Consider the following 14,598-nt stretch of genomic DNA (forward strand, 5'->3'; position numbering starts at 1 on the left):
TATGCAATAATATCTCAAATGTTGCAAAATAGCATCCAAAGAAAATACAATAGCACTTCAGTCAAAAGATTGTTGTTACGCAATAGCACTACAAATCTGCAACAAAACATAAACAGAAAGAGCACAATGTTAGTCAATGCAAAGTTTTATAATGGATATCAGTAGTCACAGAAACTTTCCTGATTACTTCCTCATCACTCAAAACTTAACTTCTTCATGCAAAATCTAAAGATCATGGTCAAAATTCTGATGTAAACAAAAAATTTGAATCATCAACCCTACATAAGATTTTAAGAACATTACCTAATGACTTAGAAAAACAGTTTATCTCATTAAAATCGTCAACGTTCAGGAAGCAACAAAGGTGCAAAAGTCAATAAGACAAAACACTCAATTTCCTTTATTACTTCCTCATCACTCCAAACTTAACTTGTTCATGCTAAATCTAAAGAGAAATTAGGAAATTTGATACCAATTTGTCACATCCCAATCTGGGGGTATGACTTAAGGGGTTCTCAATCAAGAGAAATTTAGAATAAGACCAAATTTAACACAATTTAAAGTGGAACCTTAAGGCAAGAATAGCTCAGCTTTGGAGATTTACTAAAAATTCATTTGTGCAGCAATGAACTTGAAATTTTCCAGAATCAAAGTAAACACATTAAGGTAGAGCATGTTAGAATTTCATGCAGTTTGGAGTTTGGGAAGTAAGGCAAAACTTGAACACAAACTGACTTGCAAAATAAGGGTTATGAAGTCCTCGTATGCGGGAAAATAAGGGTTTAGAATAATGCGATGATTGATTTGCAAAATTAAAAAATTAAAAAAAATAATCATAATTGCAATGGAGGGTACGTAGTTAGGGTAATTTGTAAAAATAAATTGAATTAAAGTAAAAGAAAAAAAAATGTGAATAGAGAAAATGAGTGTGTGATAGCACCACCATTGTCTAAAATATTTTTGTTCTTTTACTTTTGAAGAGAGTGAATAAAATCGAGGGTGCATTAAAACTTTTCTATAGTAATTCCTTTTCATTATGCTTTTTGGAGAATTGGTTAACGATATAATTTTATTAATAATAAAGAGAATTACAAGCAATAAAGTATGACAAAACCGCATATATATTCAATCTTAATAATTAAAAGATCAAAATTAAAACCTTGATCTAAAACTATTCCATAGGATTCCATCTATGTCATTGTAACATTACCATAACATAATATCCAAAGAGGATCATCCCACATTAAACTAATCAGACCCATTTTAACTTAATCATTCCCAAAAGATAGCGAAGAAAACAATGTTGTTGTCATGCAACTGTCATGACGTACAAAAAATGCAAAACATCTTCACCTACCCTAATGAACCCTCTAATTAAAATTAATTAAAATATTTTACCACATACAAAAGCCTAGTTAGACATTTCTAACAAGTAGAAATCAAAAACCCCTCCCTAACCCGGCCAACCCCCAAATCAAAATCATTAAAGTCATCTTCACGTGATTATCTTAATCACCATTTTAAGCCACCCCACTAATTAAAATAATTAAGAACGCTAATTAAGTAATTAGTTTAATTTTCCTTAGGTCTCTTAGCCTTTTAGGGTTCTCCCCCATCTCCAACACTACTCTCTTCGCCGGCAGCTATAGTTTTCAAAATGAAACCAACAACCCGGTCTCGTCGCTCTCGTGGTGGGCCCCGACGAAACCCTAAGATGACATGGCAGCTCCGGCCGGGACCACATGTCTGGCTCCGTTGAGCCATTTGACGTGGATGTGGGCCCGGGTGTTCTCAGAGTAGCCGACAGTTTCTGGGACAGAAATGTTTCTACTGTCTGCTATGACCAACTTGTATCCGTCAGAGTCCGTCCAAGTAACAATTGGTCCGGCTGTCCGCGTGGCACTCATGGACGTCAACGTAATGCGATCTCCCTATATAAACCCTCCTCCTCCACAATGGTCTGCACCACACCACCAGCACCAATCTCCTTCATCTTCTTCCTCTGATAGCTTCACCATCATCTTCATCGTTTTCATTTCCTTTCACCAGATTCGATCATGGCCATTGATTCAGTAACTTCATCCCCTCTGGGCCCACCAGCCACCGAGAAGGACGCCAAGGCGCTTCAGTTCATAGAGGAGACGACCAAAAACACTGACGCTGTGCAGGAGAGGGTTCTCACTGAGATTCTCAGCCGAAACGCCGAAACCGAGTACCTGAAGCGTTTCGGCCTCAACGGAGCGACTGACCGTGACACGTTCAAGTCCAAAATCCCGGTGGTCACGTATGAAGATCTTCAGCCTGAGATTCAACGTATCGCTAATGGTGACCGCTCTCCCATCTTGAGCTCTCATCCCATCTCTGAATTCCTTACCAGGTAATTAACTAGAACCTTCTTTTTCTTTTTCTTTTTCTTTTTCTTTTTCTTTTTAATTATTTTTTTCATGGATGTTTAATATAATGTAGTGTTTGCTCATCAAATTTAATTATGATTTGCATGCAGTTCTGGGACTTCAGCCGGTGAGAGAAAACTGATGCCTACGATTCACGAAGAATTGGACCGTCGCACGCTACTGTACAGCTTGCTCCAGCCCGTGATGAATCTGTAAATCCTTAATCCCTTGACTATTTCCATGCTTTTGTTGGCTGCAATTAACTTCTTTTGCTCAAGTTTCGTGTGCAGTTAATTTTTCGTTGATAAACTTTATGAGCAATTAATTGGTTTGCAACTGATTTTCGAATTTTCTGTTGATTTTTGTAGTTACGTGCCCGACTTGGACAAGGGAAAGGGATTGTACTTTTTGTTCATCAAGGCCGAGACCAAGACTCCCGGCGGGCTATTAGCCCGTCCGGTTTTGACGAGTTACTACAAGAGCGAGCACTTCAAGACCAGGCCGTACGACCCCTACAATGTCTACACCAGCCCCAACGAAGCCATTCTCTGCTCCGACTCGTTTCAAAGCATGTACGCCCAAATGCTTTGCGGCCTCATCATGCGCGAGCAAGTCCTCCGCGTAGGGGCGGTCTTCGCCTCCGGCCTACTCCGAGCCATCCGTTTCCTTCAGCTCAACTGGCAACAACTAGCCGAAGACATCAAAACCGGAATTCTAAACCCTAAAATCACAGATGCTTCTATCCGGGAGAAGATGGTGGAGCTTTTGAAACCCGACGCGGAGCTGGCGGAGTTCATCAAAAAGGAGTGTGAAGGAGAGAATTGGGAGGGGATAATCCCCAGGATTTGGCCCAACACGAAGTACCTCGATGTGATAGTCACCGGTGCAATGGCTCAGTACATTCCAACACTGGATTACTACAGCAATAGCCTACCCAAGGCTTGCACAATGTACGCTTCTTCTGAATGCTATTTTGGCCTGAACCTTAAGCCGATGTGCGACCCTTCTGAAGTGTCATACACCATCATGCCGATGATGGGCTATTTCGAGTTCATTCCACACGATCCATCTGCTCCTCCTCTGTCCAAAAAGTCACCTCCAAGGCTCTTAGAGCTTGCTGACCTGGAAGTCGGAAAAGAATACGAGTTGGTCATTTCCACATACGCTGGACTGTGCCGTTACAGAGTCGGAGACATTCTCCAAGTCACCGGCTTCTACAACGCCGCGCCACAGTTCCGGTTTGTGAGGAGGAAGAACGTTTTGCTGAGCATTGACGCCGACAAAACCGACGAGGCGGAGCTCCAAAAAGGCATTGACAACGCCACCGAACTCCTCCATGAATTCAACACTTCTGTGGTGGAGTACACAAGCTACGCCGACACCAAAACATTCCCAGGACATTACGTCATTTACTGGGAGTTGATGGTGAAGGACCCGTCTATCAGTGCCCCAAGCCACGAGGTTCTTGACCGGTGCTGCCTTGTCATGGAGGAGTCCCTAAACTCTGTGTACCGGCAATACCGAGTGTCTGACAAAACAATCGGGCCGCTCGAAATTAGGGTTGTGAAGAGTGGCACATTCGAGGAGCTCATGGACTACGCCATTTCCCGCGGCGCATCGATTAATCAGTACAAGGCGCCGAGGTGCGTGAACTTCTCACCCATCATGGAGTTGCTGGACTCTAGGGTTGAATCGGTGCACTTCAGCCCGGCGCTGCCACATTGGACCCCGGAGCGACGCCATTGAAGGTAGAAGATAAGAAAGGGAAAGGACAGGGGCTTGCTTTGGCAATTCTAAGCTTTTTAAAAGTGTCTTTTCTTATATGATATTTCTTTGTCTGTCTGTGTAATAAGTTGAAGTAATCTGATGATATGTGTTTGCTTGTCCAATGGTATCTTTGTCTTTGCTTTTCCATGATCAGCTTTCTCTTTAAAGTTGAGGGAAAAAAGTGTAGGAGTTGGTGCTGATGTACCGGTCCGATCCGGTTCACAATATGTAAATTAATCTATTGATGAATCAAATGCGTGTAATATTATTGTTTATGTTAAGATATGATGACTACGATCTGTGGGATTGATTTACTTGCATGGATTTTAGTGCACGTGCTAATTATTCCTCTCTCTGGGTGACTGGGTGGTAATCAACTAGATATTGATAATTATTAAGTTAATGCGGCCCCGTTCACATGGTCACCTACTGACCAAATATCATTTGATCAGTCACCGTTCGATTGAGATCAGACGGTTGACAGCTCTCATCTCAGATTTCATCACTTAACTGTCAACCGTCCGATGTCAATCGAACGGTGACTGACCAAATAATATTTGGTCAGTAGGTGACCAGGTGATCATGACTGTAAGTTAATGAGTGAGTGATTAACAACTAGCTAACCTCTCTTAGATTTCTTTTTGTTTGGAAGCATATCACGAGCAGTTTCATACATATGGGGGCGATTCTTTGACATTATTGACAAAAATAGTGATTGGCCTGAAATTACCTAATCGTCCCTACGTTGAACGCTAGGGTTTGTGTTCTCCAGCTTATATGTCGATGCAGTCATGAAGTTTAGGATGGAGAGGTGTGCTGTGAATGGCCTGTCATGCATGGCAAGATCGATGCTGCTCGATTTGAAAATGATGGGTGTCTTCTGGAAATTAACGGTTCTGATTAATTAAAATGTTAAACCATATTAACAATATCAGTAATACATGAAAGAAAGATCCATCTTGAGTATAAGAACCTACATTTATCTTTAAATTATTAGGGCCTACCATCATGTGAATATATAGAGGCTTAAGCATGACAGCTCAATATATTACTCGAAATGTCTAAGCAATATGTATTCTCCTTACCAGAAGTACTTCACTTTTTTCACAAGAATACATAGTGCATGGTAATGACTCATTTCATCGAAATCACTATTCACTAGTCTCATAAATATTCTCATATTGCTTTTCTTTCTCTGAGAGATGAAGCCATGGTCAGCAAAGCTCATCGTCACATAAAAATCTTACTTAAACTAGTACTATATGCCTTATCTGAATATGATGCATTATTAAACTCTCTCTCTCTTATGAAGGTATGACTTTTAACTAATTCAGTTTCTTATGCTGAATATATGTAGTTAGCATATTGATTGGAGTTGCAATTGAACATGAATATTTACTTGGGTTTCTCATATATGCTACTTGTTTTGTTCATTTTTTATTTTAATTTTTTCGTTAACTTCTTAAACTTTGGTAAATATTGTTATATGTCAACATAGGGCAAGTAGGGAAATGATAGAACTGACTAGTGTTTTTGGAAAAGAAAAAAAAAATCATCTGCACGCCACATAGTTATTTTTCTATTGAAATTTGATGGAGACCCAAAAGTAGTGGGCGGAAGATAAGTTCCGATACGACATTGATCAGTTATTCAGATTTCGTATCTGATGCATGTATATATGATAAAACCGTATTTGTAATGAAGATGGATCAAACCTCCAGCATATCTTTTATCCTTATACTAATACTCTGATTTGAGGTTCTCAATTAATTAGGCACCGTAATGAGATTGGATGTACTTAGTTTACATATGATGATTAGTGCGTAAGACCAACTAGAGACAAGTTTGGCGAGTTCAATTCAGACATGGATCGCGTTGTCATCGATCTCTTGCACAAGTGGGAAACTACTCCAGTTATCTCTTAGAAGCATTATCACGTCTCTTAATATATAGGATTTGGACCTATATGTGTTTTAATTAAATTGTACGTTCTGCTTTTACTAGCATGAACGCAAGAGGCAATGCTTAAGTGATAAGGACTTTTACAAATTGAGATTTTAAAACGGTGAGAGAACGATGCTTGTAGATCTCAAATGATGTGACAATATTTTTTTAATACATGCTAATTTGGACCAAAAAGGGGCTCAATCAAACACATAACTAATTCACCTTTCGTGCTAGTCTATCCTAATTAATTCAAGTTCCATGATGTATTTTCCCTTAATTTTTCTGCTTTCGGTTCCGCCATTTCTATGTCAATAGTCGAGATAAAACCTTTCTAGCTAAGAGGAGCATTTACGATCAAGTTCGTACATGAGTTGATATATTCTTTGGCACCATCAATTTGAAACCAAACTCTTGGGTCAATCTACCTACTACCTAGATCGATCACCTCTTATAATTCTGAACCTACTGCGTATATAGTACGTATTTATATATCTTATGCAAGACTCTTTAGGTAGGAACCCAGCTAAAACACTCCATCCTTTTCGTGCAAGTCTGCCTAACTACGTCCATATTTTACATACACCAAGTTAGTATATATTCAAAACTAATGGAAGAAATTAATTTACACGTTAAATATTTATGAATCTTATGCTAGCTTAGTTTACACATAATTGACAAGAATATGAATAGCCAAGGGCCTCGTGCAAGGATATGATGTTAGTGCACGTGCTATACACCAACATATATATCTAAAGTGTTGATACTTCCATGTTCATAAATTAATTTAGAGATACACATTTGTTATGACGCTAATCAGTCCGTGTTTCAGGTACTATTGGTTTGGAATCACATCAAAAAACTTTTAGCGGGTGGGTATTGTTTGTTTGTTGCAAGTATATGCTAGTCTTCTGTTAATTCGATCCTCATCACAATCGAGCTAGCTAATTAGTAAATTAGTATACATTTCATGAGTTTAATTTCACAGGCTATCTTGCACCTTAATGATTGAGTGCCCCACCTATACTCGTTTATCTTTCATGAGGTTGATGATGATGTATTATTAATTAATGGATGGGCAATGATATAGGGCCTCAATGAGGCCTAAGATTTGTGGCCTCAAATCCTAGGTGTCATGTAAGCAAATATAAATTTTATTTTTAATTCCACATAATATATCTTGCCACATCATACTATTGCAACACCAACTCTACCATTTTATACTTCCTTTTAGATGTTAGGGGGTGAATTAATTACAATAATAAATTTAATTAGGTGACGAAAAAAAAAGATAAGCTATTAATTATGTATTAATTTAAGAGATATGTCTACAAATTATTTGACCAATATTTTCCTTAATTTAATTAAATTCTTTCCTATAAGTTTTCTTTCCAAATAGTGTTAATATATTGAATTAGGTGTCAAGAAATAGGCATTAACTTTTCTTTCCAAACATTGATTAATTTCATCCAAAAAACTAGCATTAATAAATTGATTTTGGAAAATACATATGTCTAAATTAAAAGGTAAGAAAAAATTTCATGTTAGTAGCAGCCATTAATTATCATCTACAATCTAAATATATGGGGGGGGGGGGGGGGGAACTCAAAAATAACATTTAAACCCTAGCTACATAAAGAGAAAAAATGAACAAAAGAATGTATATATAATCGTATGAATATGTATTTTTCACACTATATATATTTTCAAAATTTATAAGAATCCAACAAATGTTGAATTCATATACATGTGTTAAGCAAATCTATTGTGATCGAATGTATGTGCAAATCCATTGACTGAATTACATGAAAATTTTCTATTCTTGATTGGAGAAAAAAATTGTTATTGAAATCTAAGCATGAGTGTAATGAAAAGAAAAAGGGAGCTTCTATTCATACCTCCAAATTTGGCATTTCGACCTCCCTACTTAATAGACCTCCAACTTACTTTTACAAATAACCAATTTGCTAACTACACCTCTCTAATATTCCTATAATGCCCATCATCCAATAAAATCAATAAAAGACCTTTCTTTTTTTAGATTCTATTCATACTTTCAAAAATCAGTAGTTGGATCTCCTTCAGTTTTTGAAGATTTGGAATTGCAGCAATTTTTTTTTTTTTTTTGGAAGTTCATCCTCCATATACAAGTAACAGAGGTGCTAGCATTTTTTCAATGAATTGTCGACTCTTGGTTAGCGTAGGCAACAATTTCATGTTTGCTCATCATCTCGTATAAATTTCATTGCATTTAGGTGTCATTGTCCCTAAACTGATTCTCTCCTACTTGTTTCCATAGCAGCTTGAAATGAACATGCATGGTCCTTTTGTTTTAGATATGTATGGGATAGTGGAGGAAATTACAATAATCAACCATGAGTCTAGTACATTCTCCATAAATTTATATCAGATGGTCGAATTTTTCATCATATCTATAGAATAGTTCCACATAAAATTGCTCTGCACTGATGATGTGCGGGAAGATCTTGTGGACAACTACCCATTACTGCATTTGTCATATAAACGTGCTAGAGTACTGCTTTTTGTCGCCACTCGTTCACATGTTTGATTGCATTCAGAATGAGTAGGGTTTGTGTCTTTGTATTTCCCATTTTCTCTCCTTTTATTTTTTATTTTTTTTTATAATGCAGTGATAGATCTTGTAAATTGTCAGCTATGTGAGCAAGGAAGTTTATCACTTTATCAAGACAAAGTCAAATTCAGAAAATTTTGACTTCAACGTTAAATAACATTTGGCAATATATATTTTAGGGTTTAAATTGGAGGAGAAAATTTTTTCCAAGTTGAAGACTATTACTGTTCGTAGAGATAAGAAGAGATTTTTTTTTTTTCCTTATTTGTGTCTTTATTGGTAATTTAACATGAGTTGACAAAGTCAACTATTACTTGGAAAAAGTGAGAGATCTAAATACCAATTTTGGAGGTATGAATAGAAGCTCCCAAAGAAAAAATACAAAAAAAAAAAAAACTAAAATATTTTTTAGAAAGCCAAAATAACATAGTCATTAGATTTTGGAAGGATAAAATAGTATTTTTCTCAAAAGTTACATAGCATGATTTGACAAATAGTTGATGTGTGTAGGTGACATGACATGACACCTAAGATTGAGGCCACAAATCTTAGGCCTCATTGAGGCCACAAATCATTTTCCTTTATGGATATGAGTTAACACAAGGGTTGTCCAATTGTTAACACCAACACAATCTATATGCGCTCCTCTTTTAGTTTCTTGAATAGGTAACAATAAAGAGGTGAATAATCAATATGTCTCTAGACTCTAGCTAAAGTGAATATAATTGACCACTAACAGAATTGTGTTGGTCGGTGGCTAAAAAGGCTTAAAGGTTTAACCCTAATGGAGTAATGGTAAACACAATCCGGCCACAAAGTTCCAAAGCAAACTCGATCATCACTCATTAGTTTGATCGAATGCATTGCATCACGTACTGATTATTTATTTAACTAACTTTGGATTAATTTTGTAAAATACGAAGTGAGATAGTCAAGGAGACAACCATAATCTTCTGTTGCATTATGTGATGATTGTAATGTGATACTGTTGAATTTATAGAAAGTCTTTCTTAACTTGATTCTGTGCAATACATATATAAGACGTTGGTCTGTGGCAGAGGGATGGGATGAATATTAATTAAAAAAAAAAAAAAGTTATATACTCGACCTAACAATTAGTTAAAACCCTAGTGTAAGACTGTAAGCAACTTGGATTTTCAGTGTACTAATTAAAATGTGATTCTGTGTACAATTACTTAAAGACAAATTAAACAACTGCATCACACCAGTACACCATACCTATGTATAGTGATAGCAATTATTAACAAATAACACCTATATTATTTTGCCTAGTCGAAAAAAAAAAAACAAATCACACCTATAATTTAGTGGAGCCAAAGCTTGGATATAGCTGAAGTATATAGATCCAACCGAAATGAATGAATGTATTTGATGCGTTTCACGCTGTGATAATCGCTATACACACAAGAGACAAATATACATATCTGCATCATGCATTTGTTTAATACAAAGCATGTCACTCAATGGAGAATATATAGTTCACAAATATAGATTATGTTTTTAATGAAAATTATGAAAGAAAAAACCAGTTTTGAATCTACTGGTGTATGGTTTGCAAGCTCATACAGAAAAAGGTGGAAAGCTCTTTTCTTTTTTTCGGGTAATTAAACAAAAGAGAAAAGCATTATTGCCAAGCCATATTCAAGGACATTATTGTACGGTTTCTATTTCAGATGTTATGTACAACTGGATTGCATGCTCAGCAGCTAAAGCTGCTTCTTTAGTTGGCTTTTATAAAAATGACCAATAGAATTACTGCTTTTTATGCTATTATTCTTCCAGTGTTTTACTGCAACCATTTGTTGCTCTTGTTCTTTCTCTAGCTATCTCTGCTTTTTGAGCTATATATATCGATCCCCTGCAAATAATGTACAATTAATAATGAAGCTGCCAGTAAACTAGCTATTTGGGTATGTCGACTTTGAATGATGAGGAGTTTAGCCCTTTCAAAAAGAAAAAGGAATGTAATTGATCGAGTAGTGCATAAAAGAAAAAGAAAAAGAAAACAATGACAATAACGATGAGACATAATTGAGTAGTTCAGTAAGTTTTTTTTGTGTGCAGCAGCGAAAGAAGATGAAGGGTGAAAAGTTGGTGTGCGCCTTCCAGAAAAGAAAGAAGCACTTTGGTAAAAGTAGTTAAGGGATACATAAGTAATTAATAAGCTTCCTTAAACTCCACTTCTATGTTTAGTTTTTTCTTCTTGCATGAATCTGCAAACACTCGAATATTAACGCAACAGTTTTGAATTAACCCAAATAAACCTTTCATAAGTTAAGAAGAGACAAGAGATACCGTCACTTCAAATTTCCTACATCAATTTGTTATATTTTCATTTGCTTGATGACAAAATTTTAACTCCGTCAATATCAATCCTAAATATAGAATTACAAATTTGCTATAACTCCTCACAAGTATCATATTATTCACTACTGTAGATCGATGATTGCTCTTTGATTAAGGAATAGGATATAATATAATTTCCATATACTTCAGAAACTGTCTATAGCTCTAAGCCAATTATTGGGGACATGCAGTTCTAGCTACTGTTCAACCATGGCCGGCCTGTGGAGCATCTGAATCTGCTTCAAGAGCTTTGCAGCTTGTCATTCACTTTTGTTTACTAGAAGAGCATGCAGAAAAGTGCTTTTATCAAAAGCATCGCAAAAGTAAGCCCCAACTTATATGAAGTCCAATGCTCAATAAAAACAGAGCAGAACAGTAGCATATGTACTTGTCCCATTCTGTTGGTATTGTTAATTGGCTTTACAACTTTAGGCGGCAGTCCATCCGCTTCTATGTCAAACCACAGCTGCCGTCACAATCTTTCTCTTCTCTGACATTATAAACATAATCACCGCAAGCACTTTGCATAATTGTTATGAGCTTTCTCCTTTTGCCGCCTTAAGGCTACTCCTTTTGAGGAGGACCTCAATTTGTGCGGAAGTTTAGAGTTATGCCTGTCAAAAGTTAACCGAATTTGGGAAAATGTTAGCCACATTAGCATTTCAATTTATTTGACGGATTGCTCATTTATTAAGTAATTATACACTAGTTGTATTTAAAAAAAAAAAAAAAATCTTTTAGCCCACCCCACTCTTACATATACTCGTAAGAGAACCACTGCAAGTGGTCTAGTGATTTTTGACTAGTTGAGTGTGCTCCCCAACCTAGGTTCGAACCCCGAAGCTGTCAAAGTGGCCAGACACTGTGCTGCAATGCACAGTTGGAGCATTTCACATGCGCCGAAGGGGTTTATATTGGGTCTAGGAAGTCTTTGGGTTCCCCTTGACAAAGTCAAAAAAAAATATACTCGTAAGAGTCAAACTCTAGACTTTTACAATGTTGGAATTATATAATTTATCAACAGGTCACAGCTCACCGACAGGTTATACACTAGTTGTATGACTCGTATCGAATCTAGCTAATTCCACATAAAACACGCAAATTTTTATCTCCCGCAACCCGAAGGCTATTCATTACTAAGATCATATGATTCAAACTTGATGATGGTTTGTCTTTCTAGGCCTCGTCAACGGGCAGGGCCGGGTCGGGCTTTATTGTAAATTGAAGTATCCAAGCCCGTCCATATAAAGCGGGCCTTGCGGGCTTTTTCGGGCAGGACCGGGCCGGACCTTGCGGGCTTTTTTAATAAATAAATCTTTAAAGACACTAATTTTTTATAAATCTATATTTATATATCATACACTCTGATAGCTAAATTTAAAGCTATTGATTTTCCTTATTAGAATATGTCGATTGTAGTGTAGGGAAATCAGGGTCTCCCGTAGAGGATTAAGTTAAACTAAAAGCTTCAACAAAAGTCACAAAACGTGACTGCAGTTCCTACTAAACAGCAATCGAAAAACAAACTAAAAACCTAACCAAAACAACCCAGAAAAACACGAAAATTTACAGAGATGTACTAGACACACAAGGAGTCCAGCAAAAAAAAATTGGTGAATTTTGGAGTTGATTTACTATATTAAATAAATACGTCAAAACAGAGGACAGAAAGAAAACGAAACTGAGACAGGTTTGAGATTGGTTGATATCCTTCCTTTTGCTCTTATTTCTTTACTTGCTTCGGAAAACCTAATAAACATAAAAAAACTAAATTAACCAGAAAATAAGATAAACTAACAAAGTAAATATGGGAATTAACAACATTATTATCACATAATTATGTTCCTATCACACTCCAAAGAGCAACCTCTATTAATTCAAAGAAACTGGGAAAACCTACCGTTGGATGTGATTATTACAATAAATTATGAGTCTGGTTAAAAATTTAGTCAATTTCACCATAGTTTTGAACCCGATCGAATTGGTCAACTGTAGTCACTTGTATGTTTTCTTGGTTGATCGATGGTGTGACGACCGCGAAACGTGATTATTTTTTTACATCACGTTTGTAAATATTTCATCGATGGATGTGCGTGGACATAAGATAAAAATTTTAATTGGATTAATTTCAGTTTACCCCCCTGAGGTTTGGGAGTGTCATCATTTCACCCCCTGTACTTTCAATTTTGAATTTTTACCCCCTAAACTTTCCAATTTCAATCAGCCGTGTCCAATTTCTACTATTTCGTCCAAATTAGACGTTAAGTTTGACTTTTGAGGGCTGAAATGGTCATTTCACCATAAAAAATAAAAAAAAAAGTAAAAATTTTTTAAAAAAATTCTGTTTTAAGTTTTTTTTTCTGTTTTTTTTTTTTTTTTTACTTTTTTAATTTATTATTTTTTCTTCAACCTATACACCACAAGTTACAATAGGGTTATAAAAACAAAAAAATACTATAGGTAGTTGAAAGCCGCTCGCTAGTCTACGATATTTGTGATATATCTCTGATAAAGTAAAGAATTTTAGGATATATCCCCAATAAAGTGAAGAAATATTTGTAAAAAATAATTTTACACTTTATCTGTAAATAAATATCTGTATATCCCCAATAAAGTGAAGAAATATCGGTGTAAAATCATTTTTTGTCTATGATATTTGTGATATATCTCCAATAAATTGAAGAATTTTATGTTATATCCCCAATAAAGTGAAGAAATATTTGTAAAAAATGATTTTACACTTTATCTGTAAATATCTGTATATCCCCAATAAAGTGAATAAATATTTGTGTAAAATCATTTTTTACAGATATTTATTTACAGATAAAGTGTAAAATTATTTTTTACAAATATTTCTTCACTTTATTGGGGATATATCCTAAAATTCTTTACTTTATCATAGATATATCACAAATATCGTAGACCAGCGAGCGGCTTTCAACCACCTAGAGTATTTTTTTGTTTTTATAAACCTATTATAACTTGTGGTGTATAGGTTGAAGACAAAATAATAAATAAATAAAAGTATAAAAAAAAAAAGAAACAGAAAAAAAAACTAAAAAACAGAATTTTTTTTTTTTAATATCTTTTTATGTTGAAATGACCATTTTAGCCCTCAAAAGTCAAACTTAACGTCCAATTTGGACGGAATAGTAGAAATTGGACCCGGCTGATTGAAATTGGAAAGTTTAGGGGGTAAAAATTCAAAATTGAAAGTACAGGGGGTGAAATGATGACACCCCCAAACCTCAGGGGGTAAACTGAAACTAATCCATTTTAATTTTGATTACAAATACGTTGGCCTATACCAATTTGCCTCATAAAGTTGTATGACTTATACATTGCATTTAAATTGTTGAGGTCCATTCTAAAGCAACCATGAAGTGGAAGATGAATATGGAGAAACCAACCGCTCGATGGAGAGATTGTAATGTTTTATGGTGGTTGTAGAAAATCCAGCCAATTTGGTTCTCGTTTCGAATTCGATCAACTAGGTCAAACTTAGTTACACTTATAAACCTATATTTATATATC

General features: G+C 35.7%; 1 protein-coding gene across 1 annotated transcript; it reads left to right on the forward strand.

Annotated features, from left to right (window-relative positions):
• The first annotated feature begins 1,953 nt into the window (after window positions 1-1,953).
• LOC133721456 (probable indole-3-acetic acid-amido synthetase GH3.1) lies at window positions 1,954-4,443 on the forward strand. Its single transcript, XM_062148081.1, has 3 exons — window positions 1,954-2,377; window positions 2,504-2,605; window positions 2,762-4,443. The coding sequence occupies exons 1-3, from the start codon at window positions 2,058-2,060 to the stop codon at window positions 4,137-4,139; spliced, it is 1,800 nt and encodes a 599-aa protein (XP_062004065.1). The 5' UTR covers window positions 1,954-2,057; the 3' UTR covers window positions 4,140-4,443.
• Window positions 4,444-14,598: the final 10,155 nt, after the last annotated feature.

Source organism: Rosa rugosa, chromosome 1 (assembly GCF_958449725.1).
Source record: "Rosa rugosa chromosome 1, drRosRugo1.1, whole genome shotgun sequence".
Taxonomy (NCBI): domain Eukaryota; kingdom Viridiplantae; phylum Streptophyta; class Magnoliopsida; order Rosales; family Rosaceae; genus Rosa; species Rosa rugosa.

What these genes read in the sequence shown, in the direction of transcription:
- LOC133721456 (XM_062148081.1), top strand. Translation starts at nt 2,058, where the DNA reads ATGGCCATTGATTCAGTAACTTCATCCCCTCTGGGCCCACCAGCCACC. An exon ending in ATCTCTGAATTCCTTACCAG is followed by an intron (nt 2,378 to 2,503) that starts GTAATTAACTAG and finishes ATTTGCATGCAG; the next exon opens with TTCTGGGACTTCAGCCGGTG. An exon ending in CTCCAGCCCGTGATGAATCT is followed by an intron (nt 2,606 to 2,761) that starts GTAAATCCTTAA and finishes TGATTTTTGTAG; the next exon opens with TTACGTGCCCGACTTGGACA.